The sequence below is a fragment of the Gossypium hirsutum genome, chromosome D12 (genome assembly GCF_007990345.1).
Source record: "Gossypium hirsutum isolate 1008001.06 chromosome D12, Gossypium_hirsutum_v2.1, whole genome shotgun sequence".
Taxonomy (NCBI): Eukaryota; Viridiplantae; Streptophyta; class Magnoliopsida; order Malvales; family Malvaceae; genus Gossypium; species Gossypium hirsutum.
Window position 1 is genome coordinate 41,334,058 of NC_053448.1, and position 18,354 is coordinate 41,352,411.

Genomic DNA, 18,354 nt, shown 5'->3' on the forward strand with positions numbered 1-18,354 from the left:
TTTATTAAATTTGGGCTTTTCTAAAAGAAAATAATATCACCTTGTTTTGAATTAAAAAATATCTAATATTGAATTTTTTTTATCTTTTTACAACAATCATAATACATGCTTTAGACTAGACTTGCCCATTAGTCGGGCCACTCGGTCCAGCCCGAAGGTTCACCCGAAAAGTGGGAGTGTTTGGGCAAAAATATAAGCCCGAAAAATGAGCTTGGACAAAAAAATAAGACTCCTTTTCTAAATGGGCCAGGCCAAGAGTAAGCTTTTTTGCCCAGACCCGACCCGACTTGAATTTGTAAAAAAAAACTTTTGCTGTTTTTTACTATTTTGCCACTATTTTTCATTGTTTTGTTATTATATCGCTATTATATTGTTACTATTTTGTTGTTATTGTTTGGATATTATTTAAATCTTGTTTTATTATTAATTTTGCTACTATTTTAGAGGTATTTGCTTGCTAAGTTGCGTAATGGTATAAGCCTGCCTGACTGTGAGACCGACTGGTCGAACAGAGACGAAAGTCGGCCATAGTGATCTGGGAGTCCCGTGTGGAAGGGCTCTCACTCAACAGATCAAAGGTACGCTGGGGATTACAGGCTGATGACTCCCAAAAGCTCTTATCGACGGAGTCGTTTGGCACCTCGATGTCGACTCATCACATCTTGGGGTTGAAGAAGGTCCCAAGGGTTCGGTTGTTCGCCGATTCAAGTGGTACGTGAGTTGGGTTTAGAACGTCGTGAGACAGTTCGGTTCCTATCTACCGTTGGTGTTAAAGGGAGAACTGCGAGGAGCCAACCCTAGTACGAGAGGACTGGGTTGGGCCAACTTGAACTTGTTTTAGTGTTATTTAAATATATATATTTTTTAATTTTTTTCGTTTGTTAGGAAATATTTATTTTAATGTTTTTAGTGTATTTGATGTATTATATTTTTTAATGTTATTTTATAAAAAATAATATAAAAAAATTTAATACGGGCAGGCCGGTCTTGGGTTTTAGCATTTTTTTATTCGAGTCGAGCTAGGGCAAAATTTTAAGCTCAATTTTCAGCCCAGGATTGAAAACGAGCCTAAATTTTTTACTTGACCCGGCCTGGTTTGTGGACAACTCTATGCGAGACTCATTTATGCATTTATAAAGTGAATCATACAATTAAATTAATATCATAATCATCAATAAGACCATTTAAAAAATCATTTTTTGTTAATCTATTATGTTGATAAATCATTCAAAGCTGTTAAAAGGAAAGCTAATACATAAATTATTAATATACCTAATGATTTTCTGTCTCACTTTTTTAATTAGTTTAATTGTTTGCTAGTTTTAATTGAGTGATTATGATATTTCATAAACCATTTGTTATAACTGAATGATTACAATATGTCATACAATCGATTAAATTCATAACTATCAAATAATAATAATAATTGGGTTAAATGAATTAGTCCATATAGATATTAAAATGGTCAATTTATTATTCTATTAGGACTATTCTATTCCTTTAAACATAGATTTTTTTTTCATTCGGTTTGATTTGAATAAAACAAGTTCCTTGTGCAAAAATCAAACCCGAACCAAATTGTGCGGTTTGGGTGAAAACATCAACTAGGTGAGAGTCAGTTTGGTTTGATTTTTCAAACCGAATTTTTTTGGTTTTACCCGAATTATGCACACCCCTATATAATCACCCTCAATCTTCACTTAACATAATCAAATGTTAAATTATTTGTATTTTATAACTTTTAATGTGTAATGATAGCAACAAAAAGCACCTTACTTGGAAATGTTAATAACCATAGCCAAAATTTTAAAAGTTTTAACAACAACATAATAAGAATAGAAAAAAGAACATAGTACATTATAAGTAAAAAAAGATATGAACACTAGAATTCTTGGAAGTTTTAACAATAATAATAAGTAAAAAAATCTGTGAGAGATTGATACTGAAATTAGATTTAGGGTTTATTTTTTTCATTTTTATTTAATTATAGAATATGTAAAAGTAAAGTTGAGCAAAAAATCGAGAAACCAAGCCGAACCGACAATTCAATTTAGTTCAGTTTTGGTTTATTCTATTGAACATCGAATAGTCCAAAAAAATGTTTAAAAATAAAAATAAAAAACTAATATTTTTTTGTACATATAAGCCCAATATATAGATCCATTTAAACCCCCCCCCCCAAAAAAAAAGAAAAACCATTGCTTCTAAATTTTAAATATAACTTTTAATACATTTTTACATATTTTATAATTAAATAAAAAAATAAAACTTAAATATAATTTCATGAATTCATTTCTTATTTATTATTATTGTTAAAACTTCCCAGAATTCAAGTGTTTATCTCTATTTTTATTTATTATGTACTGTGTTCTTTTTTCTATTATTATTTTTGTTAAAACTTTTAAAATTTCGGTTATCATTATTAACATTTTTAAGTTGGGTTTTTGTTGTTGCCATTACACACTAAGAGTTATAAAATATATATAATTTAACATTTGATTATGTTAAGTTAAAATTGAAAGTGATTAAATCAAGCTTTAATTAGATTTTTAATAAATAATAATAATTATAGATTTTACAATTTATGTTTTAGGTAAATATATTAATTGAGATTTGATGTATAATTGAAAAAAAAATTAAATTTTCAAATAGTGTCTAAGAAACATAAAACAAAGATAATTTTATCAAATTAAAGATGAAAAGTTTAAATCTAAAGACAATTTTGTCTAAATAAACCCCAAAATCTCAAAGTCCAAAAACAATATAGAAACCCCAACCGAACCGGTTTAGCACAGTTCGGTAATAACCGATTTCTCATGTCTACCAGTTTAGTTTCGGTTCAGAAAATGGAATAACCAAATATCTCGATTCGGTTCAAAAAAATCGAAAAAACCAAACCAAACCAATCTCACCCTTATGTAAAAGCTTAATCAAAGTTTTATTTGGAATTTTGAAGTAATGGGTTTTATTTTGGGTTTTAAATGACTTTATACATTAAGCTTATATGTTTAAAAAATATTGACTTTTTTTCTTGAAAATTTTAAATGTTTTTTTGGACTTTTCGGTACTTAATGGAATAAATTGAAACCGAACCAAATTGATGTGGTTCAATGACATCATTTAACCGAAACCAAATTATAAAAAAAAACTCAAATTGAACCGAACCGAAAATTATCGGTTCGACTTGATTTCTCGATTTGATCCATTTTTTTTACTCAACCCTAATATCAGTCCAAAATCAAACTGAATAATACAACTTGAACCAAATACATAAACTCAAATGGATTTTTCAATTTTCTCGATTTCTTAGTCATTGAAGATTGTACAAAAAAAAATATTCCAGGATTAATGTCAACTATAGATTTGATATAAAAAATATTTTGCTCCCACCACCAAAATGAAAACTGATCAATATGGTCCCTTTAATTTTTATAAATCATAAATTAGTATAATAATAAAATTCCACTTTTTAAAATAAAAGCTGCTGCACAATCAGAGCATGGCATAACGTAAAAATGCGCATCCGGGGAATCGAACCCCGGTCAGTACCGTGGGAGGGTACTATGATACCACTACACTAGATGCGCTCCGTTGACAAGGATTATTACTTTTTTTATTTATATCTTTAATAAATAATTAAAATAAATGTATTATAAAATACATATTAAAATAAATGAAAATATAATTTGATTTAACTAAAATGAATCAGTCATTCAAAATGTGATAAAAATATTTAAAAAATATTATATTACTAAGGGAATGTAATCTTACGTAAGGATGATGTTATATACAACTTACTATATATGTTCAAAATTTGACACTAGTAATAAAATCATATTACCGGCTCAAAAACATAGGAATGTGGTTACGAGGGAAATCTGATGTTTCCTCAGAGTGTAACTTATGTATTATTAATAAACCAAAATGATAACGTATGATTTAAAACAAAGGTAAATAAATACTTAAAAATGTTAAATGGTGTGTCATTATCCATTTACTATTTAAAATCTATATGAAATTAAATGTTGAGATTATGTCTACATGAAACTAATTGTTGAGGTAAACCATAAGTGAGGAAGAGATTTGTTTAGGGGAGGTCACTTTTTGTGTTTTTGGGTGTTTATATTTAATTTTAGTTTTGAATTTTGTCTCTTTACTCTAAGAAGAGTTCAAAAGAGTTTATAGAGTTTGGCGACGGCGCCTAATCCACCAAAAAAATGCATTTTAGTATTTTTTACTTTGATGGGTTCAAACCCATGCCCCTTAAAAGATTTTAGTGAGTAAAAATACAATTACATGTTCTTAAAGGGTCTTGGTGGATTAAACGCTCCCATCAAACTCTATAAATCACTTTAAATTCTATTCGGAATCAAGAGATAAAAACCATAAACTAAAACCGAGCATAAATGCTCCATTAACAAGATTAAATAATATAAATCCTATACTTAATTTGTCAAAAAGGAGAAAAAAGAAAAAGCTTGAAAAAGCAGCAGTCAGAGCTGAGTTGACCCTTATGGGGTTTGAGTTAAGAAAAAGCAAGAAAAGGAACAGTTGAAAAAAAAACCAGAAACTTTAGAAGCAAAGGTGCCAAGGGACAGAATCACACACGCATGGGCAGGTAGCGTGACATTGAAGTTACAACATCATGCATGTCTGCATGCATGCATGCATGCAGCCCTTGCTTTGTGCTATATCCATGCGACATAATCATATTATTTTACCCTTCCAACATACCCTTGTTCTTTTTTTGTTTCATTGAAACCTCTCAGCACTACTCTCTCATTGTTTTGTGTTAGAAAAAATGTTTTATTTGCCTATTGTGTGTTATATATATATATACTTATTAATTTTAGGTTAATGCTTAATATAATTCTGTTTTTTTAGTATTGCGAGTGACTATAACTAGGGGTGTTCAAACGGTTAATCGAACAGAACTAGTATTAATTGAATTGACCAAACTTTTTAATTTTTTAACCGTTAACTGAACCGAAATATTTCGGTTAATTCGGTCGGTTAATCGAATTAACCAAAATTTATATGTTTTGTTTTTTTTTTGTTAAAACAAATATAAAACATATAAAAAATTGATAATGTTCATTTGATTGAATTATCCGAATTAGTAATAGCCTAATACATATAATATATAATATTATTTATAAAGTTAAGTTAATTACCCGATTTTAAATTGAATTAACCGTTAACTGAAATTTCAAAAAACTTTTAACCAACTTCTGACCGAACTAGATCAGTTAACCAAATTAGATTGATTCAATTAATTAATTCAATTTTAACTGAAATTTGAAGACCGTGTGAGAATGTGTTTATTATCAATTTTAAAATTATAATGTGATAAGTGGTTTTTTGTCTTCACCTAAATGTGGTGACCAATTTGTTAGGCTGATGTTATCTTATATTGGTGAAATCATGATTCTTAGTGATCTTTATATATATATATATACACACATTATATTGCAGAGTTTGGAACTATGGGCCTTAGTAAAATTTTGAAAAATTATAGGAGTTTAATAATTTAAAAAAAAAATTGGGGTGTAATTAAAATTTTTGTGAGATTAATGAAACTTTTCAAATTTCACAAAAAATAAAAAATATAAGATGAGAGATCAAATGATGAAAATAAATTTTTTGGTTCAACAAGTAGGTTCCATTCATGGAAGGTGAAAATGATGGGTCATAATATAATTAAACCCGTTGAAAGAAAAATCAAATTTAAGTTAAAACAAAAGATGGTTTTACTAATATACTGAAAGAGATGCATAAAAAGAAGAGTTAATCACTTGGGATTTTAGATATATTTGCAGAGTGGCCCTTATTGTTCATAGCTATCTCTGTAAAAGGTGGTATAGGAAGGGAGTGTTTCAACCCAACATTGCTTATGATTGAGCAAAAAAAAAAGGCAGTTGTCTATGAAAAGCACTACAAATTAAACCCATCCATTTGCTCTCTATTTCTTGCTTTTATTTTTAACTCAAACCCTCATTCATCTATTGGACATTGACCTCCTCAAGTGTAAGGGTGGACCCTCCCTTTTTTTTCCAGGTTTACGCGACACCATTAAGATAACATATTAACTCGTGTAATGCTAATATAATTTGTTTGTACTAAATCTCGTACAGAATAAGATGGATCTTCAAATACTTAGACTTCAGTAAATCTTGTCGCCATAACCTTAACCATATGATCAGTAATTACATTGTGAGTTCTTGGGATACTTGGACGCTCCCTTTTTTACTCATTATATATACACATAAAACATTGATGAAGGGATTTATTTGTGTTGCATGAATAATTAAGATTTGATGTGTTAAAAATAATAAATTCATGTCAATAGCGTCAGATTTAATATCTATATGTAATATATGTATACTCTTGTTTACAATTTAATCCACGTGTTCTAAATACAATTAACCTTCTTTATAACAATCACCTGCTATAATAGCATTTCGCTATATTAGCAACATCCATGGTTATAAAGTACATTCTTTATTAAATTAGATATTCATGACAACATATTGTCTAAATTTTTAAGTATATTATAGTTATTTCATACAAGCAAGTCTATTAATTATCATTTATTAAATGAAAAATATCTTAATTAAAATATTATTTGAATAAAATGATTAAAATTCACGTGAAGAAATCTATTAATTATATTTTATTAAACGAAAATAATCTTCAATGAATGGAATTAAAGATGTCAGTTTAATAAACTATTAAGTTCCCTAATTAAATTTTTTACTATGAATTTGGAATATCATAAACTTATAAATTGATTATTTGAATTTAGTAACTCGTGAAAAATTAATTTATTTTGATAACTCATTGATTAATTGAACTTATTAGATTTATGAACTTTATAATTAATCATGTGAAATTCACGATATAAATTCTATGGCAAGCTTACAACGATTATCTCATTATAACAGATAGGTGTACAATAAACAACTTTTTATAACAGGTAAAATCTGGACAAATAAATGGATTGTTATAAAGAGAGTTGACTGTATATATATTCCACATAAGATTTATGCTTACACTTAACACTCAAGCTAATGATTAAGTTGATAGAATGACTTAATTAGGCAACTACAATAATGATACTTTGAGGATTTAATTAGAATGTTATAAAATTCAAGATCAATTTAGAATCTAGAAAGAACTCAATTTTAAACCCTGTAGATGATATTGTTGGGAAGGACAATCACAAATCATAAAAGGATTAATCTTTATAAATCACAAAACAAACATGAATGATACTTTAGTTGGAAAAGGAGATCAAAACCAGAATTTAACCAAATATATACGGGTCAGTGTAGCTTACATGGCTGAAACCTAGATGATATAATCCTCCTTGGCGATAAACAATGTTTCTAAAACTGGACTGATGGTGAAACCGTCATGTTACTGGATCAATTAATAAAATAAAAATTATTAACAAAAAAGTTCAGTTCAATTATCGGTTTAATTGATTCATATCGGTCCACGCTTCAAAGTCTCTCTCAAGATTGATATCTAAACCGATTTCTAATTCAACCGGTTGGATCGGGTTAAAACATACGTGGAATAGAGAGCAAAGAAAGTATCTGTTTGATGTGGGGTTTGAAATATATTTTCAGTCAAACAACATAATTCAACTGTTTGACAGATTTTGAACCAAAAAAACAGAACGTAATCTACTTTGATTTTTTCTGTTTTGAAGACACAAAAAAATCCCTTCCCAACATTGAGGGTCACATTGAATAATCACACCTCCCCGCCCCCAACACCTTATTATCACGTTAGTCGAAATCATGAAAGCTGACAAAACATAAATACAATCTACTTTTTTGTTCTGTGTTTTTTGCTTTCCCATGGCTTAAATTTTGCTCCCTCTCCTTAACCTTCACTACAACACTCATGTCTTTAATGGCTAACTTACTCTGTTTCAGTGTCTTGTTCTTAACCATGTCGTTTTCATACTGTTGTATGGCACATAAATGGCCTGCAGGTGGTTCAACTAGGTTCTATGATTTCAAAGTTCAAACCATGAAGGTTAATAAACTATGTAACACCAAAGAGATTGTCACCATTAATAAAATGTTCCCTGGACCTATAGTTTATGCTCAAGAAGATGATAGGATCATTGTTAAGGTCACTAATGAGACCCCTTACAATGCCACAATTCACTGGTATGTTTTATGTTATGACCATGGTTAGTATTTAGTGCTAATTATATGTTATCTTTAACCATTGTTGGTTTTTCTTCTTTTTAGGCATGGGGTCAGGCAGAAGTTATCGTGCTGGTTCGACGGTCCGTCGTATATTACACAATGTCCTATTCAAGCAGGCGCGAGTTTCACATACGAGTTCACGTTGGTGCAGCAAAAGGGGACCTTTTTTTGGCACGCACATGTTTCTTGGCTTAGAGCAACTGTTTATGGTGCTATTGTTGTGTATCCGAAGACGGAAGTACCGTACCCTTTCGAACATCCTTACGAAGAACATATCGTGATCTTAGGTACGCTATCATTTTTAATCCGATATACCTGTAGTGTTATGTGGTATATTTATGTTTGGAATTTGATAGGGGAGTATTGGTTGAGAGATGTTGTACAACTCGAACGGGAAGTTCTAGCGAGCGGTGGTGCTGCTCCACCGGCTGATGCGTTGACTATTAACAGTCACCCGGGACCAAACTACAACTGCTCTCGAAATGGTAATTAAAAAAAAAATTTATATCGGTATCGTTATTGTTTGATCATTTGTAATGAATGTTATTAATTATTGATCTGCAGATGTATACAAGATTGATGTTGTACCTGGGAAAACATATTTGTTGAGGCTAATCAATGCAGGACTAAATATGGAGAATTTTTTTGCTATAGCTTATCATAAATTAACGATCGTGGAGTCCGACGCTGAGTACACCAAGCCATTCACTACGGACTGTGTGATGTTAGGACCGGGGCAGACCATGAACGTCCTTGTTACGGCTAATCAGCCGATTGGGAAGTATTCCATGGCTATGGGACCTTACATGTCTGCTCAAAATATTTCATTCCAAAACATATCAGCCATTGCTTATTTCCAATACTCAGGTGCTGTCCCGAACAGCATATCGTTACCGGCTAAATTACCGAGTTATAACGATAATCTTGCTGCAAAGACTGTCATGGACGGACTTAGAAGCCTTAATCCTGTTAACGTCCCTAAAGAGATCGATACTGAATTGTTTATCACCGTGGGATTAAACGTCAACAAATGTCGGTCCAAGACACCACGTAACAACTGCCGAGGCATGAACAATGGGACTTTTGCAGCTTCAATGAACAATATAAGCTTCGTAATGCCTACTGTTTCGATTTTAGAAGCCTATTATAAGAAGATTGATGGTCAGTTCAAAGTGGATTTCCCCGGTGCACCGCTTCAGTTTTACGACTTTGTCAATGGGGCACCGAACAATGCTCCTAATAACACACAGGCCATTAATGGAACAAGGACCAAAGTCCTTAAATTTGGTAGCAAGGTACAACTTATCTTCCAAGACACTAGCACGGTCACCACCGAGAACCACCCAATTCATCTCCACGGCTATAGTTTCTACGTAGTTGGATACGGTACCGGGAACTATAATCCACAGACTGCAAACTTTAACTTGATCGATCCACCTTATATGAACACCATTGGAGTCCCAGTAGGTGGATGGGCTGCAATACGATTCGTTGCCGATAATCCAGGTACGATACTCAACTTTGAACAACTTCATTAACATTAGTAGTACTATATATTTATGTTAATCACATGTTAATTCGATCTTTGTCTCGTATTTAGGGGTTTGGTTCATGCATTGCCACTTAGAGATACACCAGTCATGGGGTTTAGGTGCTGTGTTGATAGTGGAAAATGGAGAAGGAGAGCTCGAGACATTACCTCACCCTCCGGCAGATCTGCCGAGGTGTTAGAAGCTATCGTGTCATGGTCCACCCGTGTCTTGGTTCGTGACATTTTCATTTAAAGGATGCTTTGTTATATTTCCTGCTCGATTTCTTTTAGATCATCAAATTGTTATGTATGTAAAGAAGTAAAGATTGGAGGAATAAAACTGCAAATTTCTTCACTTTTTCAACATAGATTCAACCATGCATAGCTTAGTTGCTTGAATTGGAAGGCACCATAGATTGATAGATACTTCCATTTCCATACAATGAAGAGTTAATTCAATCTTAAACCGCATACTCTAAAAGATTGATACATTTATATATATATATCAGTGAATTTGTTTATTAATGCATCGTTACTTTGTCGGTAAAAGTATCACGGAAGTCCTTGTACTTGGAGTTGGATTGTATTTTGTCAATTCTACTTAAAAATTTTAGCAAATTAGTCTCATTAGACCAAAGAGTAATTGGTCATTCTATTAAAAAATTCATCCATTTCTACTGTTAAAAATTGATCTATATACATCAGCATGAGATACATGTGGCATTCCACGTGTCACTTTTTGGTTACTTTGTTAACCATGTCAGTTTTTAACAATGGATGAAACTTTTAACATAAATAACCAATTTACTCTTTAATCTAATCTACATGAACTAATTTACCCATTTTTTAGTAGAGAAAGCAAAATGCAATCTATCACCTAATACAAGAGCCTCCATGGTATTTTTACCATACTTTTCCATTGAATGTAATACAATGAACTAGATAGACCATTGTACAAATGAGCATATTATCAAGTATTGACCCCAAATTTCAACAATTTTCTAAACACGTGCTAGGGGTAAACATTCAATTTTTTCAGTTAATTTTCCAATTTAACCAATTTAATTGACAACTTTCAACCTTAGTTGAATCGAATGACCGACTTAAACTTAATTAACTTAATAACCGATTAAACATTGTCGATTCGGTTGGTTAACCAACTTATCGTATATTATAAATATATTTAAAATTCATAACCGAAAACTACTTAATCAAGATCATAATCAACTAAATTAATAAAGTCGACTTAACTGACACTAGCTTAACTGAATAAATCAATTAAACTGATATAACCGGATTTTGCTAACCTCTAATATTGAGCCGATTTTTGTTTGAGTTGGATAATAATTTAATTTGGGCCTAATGTTTAGCATTATTCATTGGGAGTGGCGTATAGAGTCCATTTTTGAATAGCTGAAGTTAAAAAGTTCCTATAGAAATTGCATTAGAAATTTATAACTAAATATTAAGAATTTTATTTTAATATAAAAATTAGGATAAATTATACTTGAGGTCACTAAACTATTACAAAATGGTCATTGAATTCTTCAAAATTTTTATTTAATTCACTATAATGTTAAGTTTTTCCTTTAAATGGTTCGGCTATTGAGCTCCGATCGACGATTCGATGATCGGTATGATGGATTAGTACCTATTGAGTAGAATAACATACATTATATCTAAGTCGATTTGATGGAGAAAAAACTGTTTGGATTTTAGTTCGCAATTCATGGCATTCAAAGTTGTTTCATAAAAAAAAATTGAACCGTAGAGAGAAAGGGAACGAGATCTTTCGATTGGTGCAGACAATACAAACAGAAAAAGGCCATACAACAACGATTTTAACAACTCGATGGTTTAAATAATTTTTTTGAATAACTTAATAATTATTTTATAACTTTTTAAAATTAAATAATCAAATCATAAATTTATTAATAAATAGTTTGCAACCAAAAAAAATCTAAGCAATCTATCTAACTGTCCGCAATCAATAGGACACCTAACCATATCAATAATTTATTTTAATTTATTATTGTTTATGAATTGACCTACCAAAAATTACTATATATATATGTATATTCTGTTTTCAAAGAAATGAGGGGATCTGTAGAAGATTAATTATTTTCTGGAAGGTACAATAGGTCTTAGGCATAAAATTTTCCAACTTCCATACCAACCTACGTTGAAGGTTATTCAATTTATTAATAAATTTATATTTTAGTCACTCAACTTTAAAAAGTCATAAAATGATCATTGAATTATTCGAAAGTTTTCATTTAAGTTATTAGACTATTATAATCGATGTTGTATCTATATGGTCATCTCTATTCGCACTGCTTGTATAAATCAAAAACTCTCATTTCTCTTTTCTTTTACAGTTCAATTTTTTTCATGAAACATTTTTGAATATCGCAAATCTGCGAACCAAAATTCAAGTAGTTTTCTTCTCTGATCTTCGACATTGATCGTCAAATTGACTTGAGTTTATGGTATATTCTTCTATTCGTCAATGGATTTGTTCTACTATACTTGATCGTCGAATTGTCATTTAAAGCTTGTTAGTTGGACTTTTTTTTTAAAAAAAATAATAGTCTAGTAACTTAAATAAATAAAACTTTCGAATAGTTCAATGAATTAAATGAAAATTTTTGAAAAGTCAGTGATCATTTTGTAACTTTTTGAAGTTGAGTAACCAATACGTAAATTTACTAATAGTTAGTGACATTGAGTGTGGTTTACTAAAAAAAATTTCATTTGAGTACTAATTCCTAGGGGTTATATTGGTTTGGTTCGGTCAAACTTTTTGGATTGTTGTCCATCATAATTCATTTCGGTCTCAATTTTTTATATTAAAATTTTAAACTTATTTTGAGAAAATGTTTGAGAAAATGAGTTTTACTTTTTTTTTTTTGCTTTTGAATATTAATTGGCAAAGTTTCAAATTTTACTTTTATATGATATCTTTTGAAAAAATACTTTTATATAGAACATTTAAGTTGTTTTCATTATTTTAAATATAAAATATTTTTTTATATCATAGAAATTATAAATTAAATAAAAATAAAATTCAGGTCGGTTTTAAGTAACCATGGTTTATTAACTTGCATTCCATAAATCATCCAAACACTTCGATTTGCGTTGGTTTTCAGTTTTTCTTGCTTAACTCTACTAATTTTTGTTACGGAATTCAAATATAAGTACTTAATTGGAACCCAAAAAAATCTTAATACCAAATTATACATTAAAACCAAACTCAAATATCAAACAGTACATAGCCCTATAATTAAACAACATCATCTTGAAAAAATAATACAGGAATGGGTAAACCACATCACTAAACTATAAGTAAGTTTATGTTTTGGTCACTCGACTTCAAAAAGTTACAATAGGGTCACTGAACTATTCGAAAGTTTTCATTTAAGTTGATGAACCTTTCAAAAGTTTTTATTTAAATTACTGGACTGTTAAGTTTTTTTTAAAAAAGTTCAGCTAATGAGCTCTAAGTGACGATTCAATAATCGATATAGTGGACCAGTACCTATTGACAAGTAGAAGAACATACATTAGATCTAAGTCAATATAACGGTTAGTGCCAGAGATCGGAAAAAAAAATCTATTTGGATTTTGATTCACAAAGTTGTGACATTCAAAGTTGTTTCATTAAAAAAATTGAATTGTAAAAAAAATAGATTGAGAGCTTTTGATTGGTGCAAGCAATATGAACAGAGAAGATTGTACATCAATGATTTTATCAGTCTAATAACTAAAATGAATATCTTCAAATAATTTAATGACCATTTTATAACTTGTTAAAGTTTAACAGCTAAAACGTAAACTTATCAATAGTTTAATAAACTTGATTGTAGATTACCTTATAGGAATAATTAAAAAAAAAAGGACTAAGCAAAAAGATCAATTGAGATATACCAATCATGAACATATTAAATGATTATTCACTCTTTAAGAATTACTTAGTGTTTACTTTTATAACATTAATGTACTCTTATCAAACAGTTCAGTGCTTACAAAATTACAATGAAACTGCAATTCTACAGAAGAAAGTTAGATGTATGTCTATCTATATATTCCTATTAAAAAATATATTTTAAATCGACATGATAAACATATTACATAGATTTAAAGGTTTATATGCATAATAAATACTATTATATCATTTTATGATTGGGAGGAATATTATTTTCTTCAACGATCTTCACCAAGGGTAAAAGTGAGGGTAGGCAAGAGCTACGCCCCCTAAAATGATTTTTTTAAACCCCTCAAGATCTATAAAATTATATGTTAATACGTGACAAAACTATAGTCCCAAAATGATAAAATTTTTGATTTAGTCATTCTAAAAAGGGATAAATCTTAAAATTATACATGAATTTTGATTTGGTGAAATTATACACATTAAAAGAAATAAATACATCAATTTATTTTTATATTGGATAAATAAAATTATATGTATATGTAAAATATAAATATAAAAATAATGCTATATCAATAATTGTGTTAATAATTTGTGAAAATTGAATTAAATTAAAATTTCAAATATAAAATTTCACAAAATCAAAATTCATATATAAAATTGAACATTAGACCAAAATTCATGTATAATTTCGACATTTATCTCTTCCAAAATTTATAAAAATATAAACCAATATAGCAATAAAATTATGTTTTAACTCTTATAAAAATATACAATTTAATTTCGCTCCCATTTTTCTCTTCGTCTCCCCCCACCAAAATTATAATATATATATACCCTTTCTCCTCTTAAATGTCAGATTTTGACTTTTAATGGAAAAATAATTTCAACTTTGGCAACTTAATTTTTAAAAATAAAAGAAATTGCAAAAAATAAATTACAAAAACTTTCAAAGAAATAAAATTTAAAAACTATTTATTATAAAATTTAATTAATTGAAATATTTAAAATAATTAGCCTCAAAAAATATCAATCGTTACATTTTTACTGAAGCCATAAAATTTGGATGTACCAAATTTGCTATAGAAGTTAGGTCACGAGGCCATCTAACTTGGAAAAGCCAAATCAAAATTAAATGTGAAAAAAGAAGGATCTACGTATATGTTGCCTGTACCTCAATTATGGGGTCTGAATTAGCTTCTTCTCTAAAACTCGTAAACATTGCTTTCATGTTGATGTTGCCATTTTGTTTGTTACCTTTCAAAGGCATATATATGTATATATGTATATATATATATGCATGTGTGTATGTATATAGGGATTAATTTTCAAAACACTTTTTGTCATTTATCTTGTTCTAGCATAATGAGTTACTTGCAAGAAAAGGGAAAAAAAAAAACATTTCAATTTCTTTTGTCTCCTTTTTGAGTTGAAATTGAGATTTATAAGCCATGTATTCAAGTTATTTTTTTAGGATAAATATCGAAATTATATATGAATTTTGATGTAATGTATAATATCATATATGAATTTTGAATTTATGTAATTTTATATACATGAAATTTTAATTTGATTAAAATTTCACTAATCACTAGCAGCATTATTGAATAACATCATTTTATGATATATTGCATACATAAGCATTGAATTATAAATTTTTGAGAGGTTAGAATATAATTTTATCATATATTCATGTGTATAATTACATCAAATTAAAGTTCATGTATCAAATTGTACATTGGACCAAAGTTCATGTATAAATTTAATACGTATCCCCCTTCTTCTTCTTCTTTTTTTATCAAGGAGCTTCAATTTCTACTTGATATACAATTGGGGTTGATATTAGTGGTTGTTGACGGTTTACATGATGGTGCAGAGAGTTGTATAAAAGGTTCTTTGGGACATTTTGCAGAAATTTAGAGTATGAAAGAGCAGATGATGAGATTTCATTGATACAGAACCAATTCCAGTAGACTTACTAGAGGGTCCTATTAGCGTGCATCCAGTAGGAATTGAACTTATAATTCGTCAATTATAAATTGGACGATTTAACCATTCAACTATGGATGCTTAATGAGGATCCTTGTATATGATGAATAACCAAATTCCAATTAAAATGAAATATTTAGGATAAATCAATGCAATTTAGGAGGAATCAATGAAAGGATATCAATTCAAATCTTTCATTTTCGAATTGTGAGAGATATTGAGTATATATCTTGCAATGGATTCTAAAGTCAGGAAAATTTTCTTTTAGATGCTAGAATTAAATTATAAATTTTTGGGAGGGATTAAAAATGTAATTTTATCATTATATTAACTTATAACTTCATAATTTATGAAGGGACAAGATACATAATACTTCATCTTTTTTTTTTTGGAAGGCTAGAAACAAATTGTAAAAATCTAGAGATCAAAATGCAATTTTTGAAGGGATTAGACCATTATTGCACTAGATTGGGGTGAATTAGAGATAAATCATAAATTTCGAAGGTTATTAAATTACTTTATAATTTTTTAATTTCATCAATTTGAGTCTTGCCTACACTTTTGGTGTAGTCGTTGAGTACAACCCATTTGTTGGGGGATGAAGCAACTTACTAAATTATGATTGACCTCAATACATGCATTTAGACGTATTGTAGATGAAAATAAATGTTGATGAAGGAAATGTTGCTTGTTTTAATAATATCAAAGACAAGAAGACAACAAGATTTCAACAAAGAAATATATGTTAGGAAATAATTGGAAGTTCACTTTGCAACCTTTTTGACTTACAATAATTGCTTCCTCAATTAAAGTTCCTTTTTTAGGGTTTTTGCCTTCTACTCTCAGAAAAGAAAAATAGGTATTGCAATTTCATACGTAAACCCAATAGTATGCACATAGTAGTAGAAGTCTTATTCTTATAGTATTTAATTACACTGATGCTAATTTAAAGAAATAATCTTATTTTTAGTATTCTAATGCTACCTGTTATTTTTAGAACATAATTGTCTGTAATTTAGGAAAAGGGTATTTAATTATATCATTAATTCAAGCATTTAAATAATTTTGGTATTAATTATAATCACTAGGATTGCTGGAGGTGGTCAAAGTCGTTCAAGATTTTTCTCTCATAAGTTCGAACTCTGCCCTCATTAGACGTATTCATCACCTGTTAGTGAACGCAAGATTTTGGGTCATTCACCATTTTCCTAGAGAATGCAACCAAATTGTTGACTGCTTGGCCAAATCAGCATTGGCAACAAACCAATGATTGAAGACATTTAAGGAGATTCCAAGAAAGGTGCCAACACTTTCTTCTATTGACAGTATAACACCAAGAAATATATGTAGTTAGTTTTATTTGTTTGTTTTTATAAAAAAAGAAATTTTGATGTCCTAATTATATGATAATTATAGGTTTTTTAAGGAGAATACAAGTATAAATAATTTTTTAAAGGTTAAAATATGCAATTAGTCTCTAAATTTTAACAAGATTTGATATATAATTTATATATTTAAAAATTTAAAAATAAATCCTCATAATTTTTTAATTTAAAATTTTTGGTCTTAATATTTTCCATCATTGTCAACTTTAGCATATTATTTAATATATAAAGGCAACTTATTTAATATACCACATAAAGCGTTAAAGATTAGATTAAAAATTTTAAATTGAAAAAAAAATATAATTTATCTCAAACTTTGATAAAGTATATATATTTAATCTTTCTTTACACCTAAGGGATATATATATAAGATTGGAATATAGTTCGCCAATTTTTTATGTTAAAATTATGTTTGTTTCATACATATTTACACAATTCTTGTTTTGTTATAATTCTATATAAGTTTTTACATATTAATATATAGTATTCATAATAATTTTAATGTTTTATATTAGAGATAAAGTAACATTTAGTCTCTGAATTTGGTATTATTTTTTAATTTAGTCCTTAAATTTAGATTTTGTTAAGGAATGATGATGTGCCACTTAAAGATTGAGCTATGCCATCACTTGATTTTTTGAAAAAATTATATAAATATAAAAAATACAAAAAGGAATTAATTTTTAAAAAAATTATAAAGGAACTTTTTTAAGAAAAATCCAGGTGGTGTAATAGAATTCAAGTTTAGAAATCAAATTGGGAAAAAAATGTCAAGTTTTGAGACTAATGTGAACCAAAATAAGTTCAGAGACCAATATGAGAAAAGTTGTCAAGTTCAAAGACTAAATGTTACTTTATCCCCTTATATATTTATATATTTGTCATACTCGAATCATAGAATTATGTTGGTCATTACAACATATGCAAGAAAAGCTTTTCCACATACTTAAATGCTTGGAAGATACTTAAATCTTATGTAAACTATTTTGCTAGTTTTTGTCTTTGTTTTCTCATGTGCCTTAATTGGTAATTAAGGAGAGTTAATGGAGATTGATAGCATTCATACCAAGGAAAAGAACATGCCAAACAACCATAAAAACTGCATCAAAAGCTTGTAGGTCCTAGAGCTATGAAGCTAGGACTTTTGAAAGTAATGTCTGAGAAAGCTATTAAGCTAGGACCTTTAAAAGCGATTGTTCTAAAAGATGACCCTTGAATGGTACAATTGATATTTTCAAGTTGGAAAAGAACATTTTCCTTTTTTTTTAGTGATGAAAATGATAAAAGAAG

At 28.9% G+C, this 18,354-nt stretch overlaps 1 protein-coding gene and 1 non-coding gene across 2 annotated transcripts; one reads left to right on the forward strand and one right to left on the reverse strand.

Moving 5' to 3' along the window:
* Positions 1-3,516: 3,516 nt before the first annotated feature.
* Positions 3,517-3,587, reverse strand: TRNAG-CCC (transfer RNA glycine (anticodon CCC)). Its single transcript has one exon. It is a non-coding gene; the product is annotated as a tRNA-Gly (tRNA).
* A 4,302-nt stretch (positions 3,588-7,889) lies between these two features.
* Positions 7,890-10,144, forward strand: LOC107948164 (laccase-6). The gene is made up of 5 exons (XM_016882633.2): positions 7,890-8,186; positions 8,271-8,515; positions 8,585-8,713; positions 8,793-9,734; positions 9,829-10,144. The coding sequence occupies exons 1-5, from the start codon at positions 7,915-7,917 to the stop codon at positions 9,957-9,959; spliced, it is 1,719 nt and encodes a 572-aa protein (XP_016738122.2). The 5' UTR covers positions 7,890-7,914; the 3' UTR covers positions 9,960-10,144.
* The last annotated feature ends 8,210 nt before the right edge of the window (positions 10,145-18,354 follow it).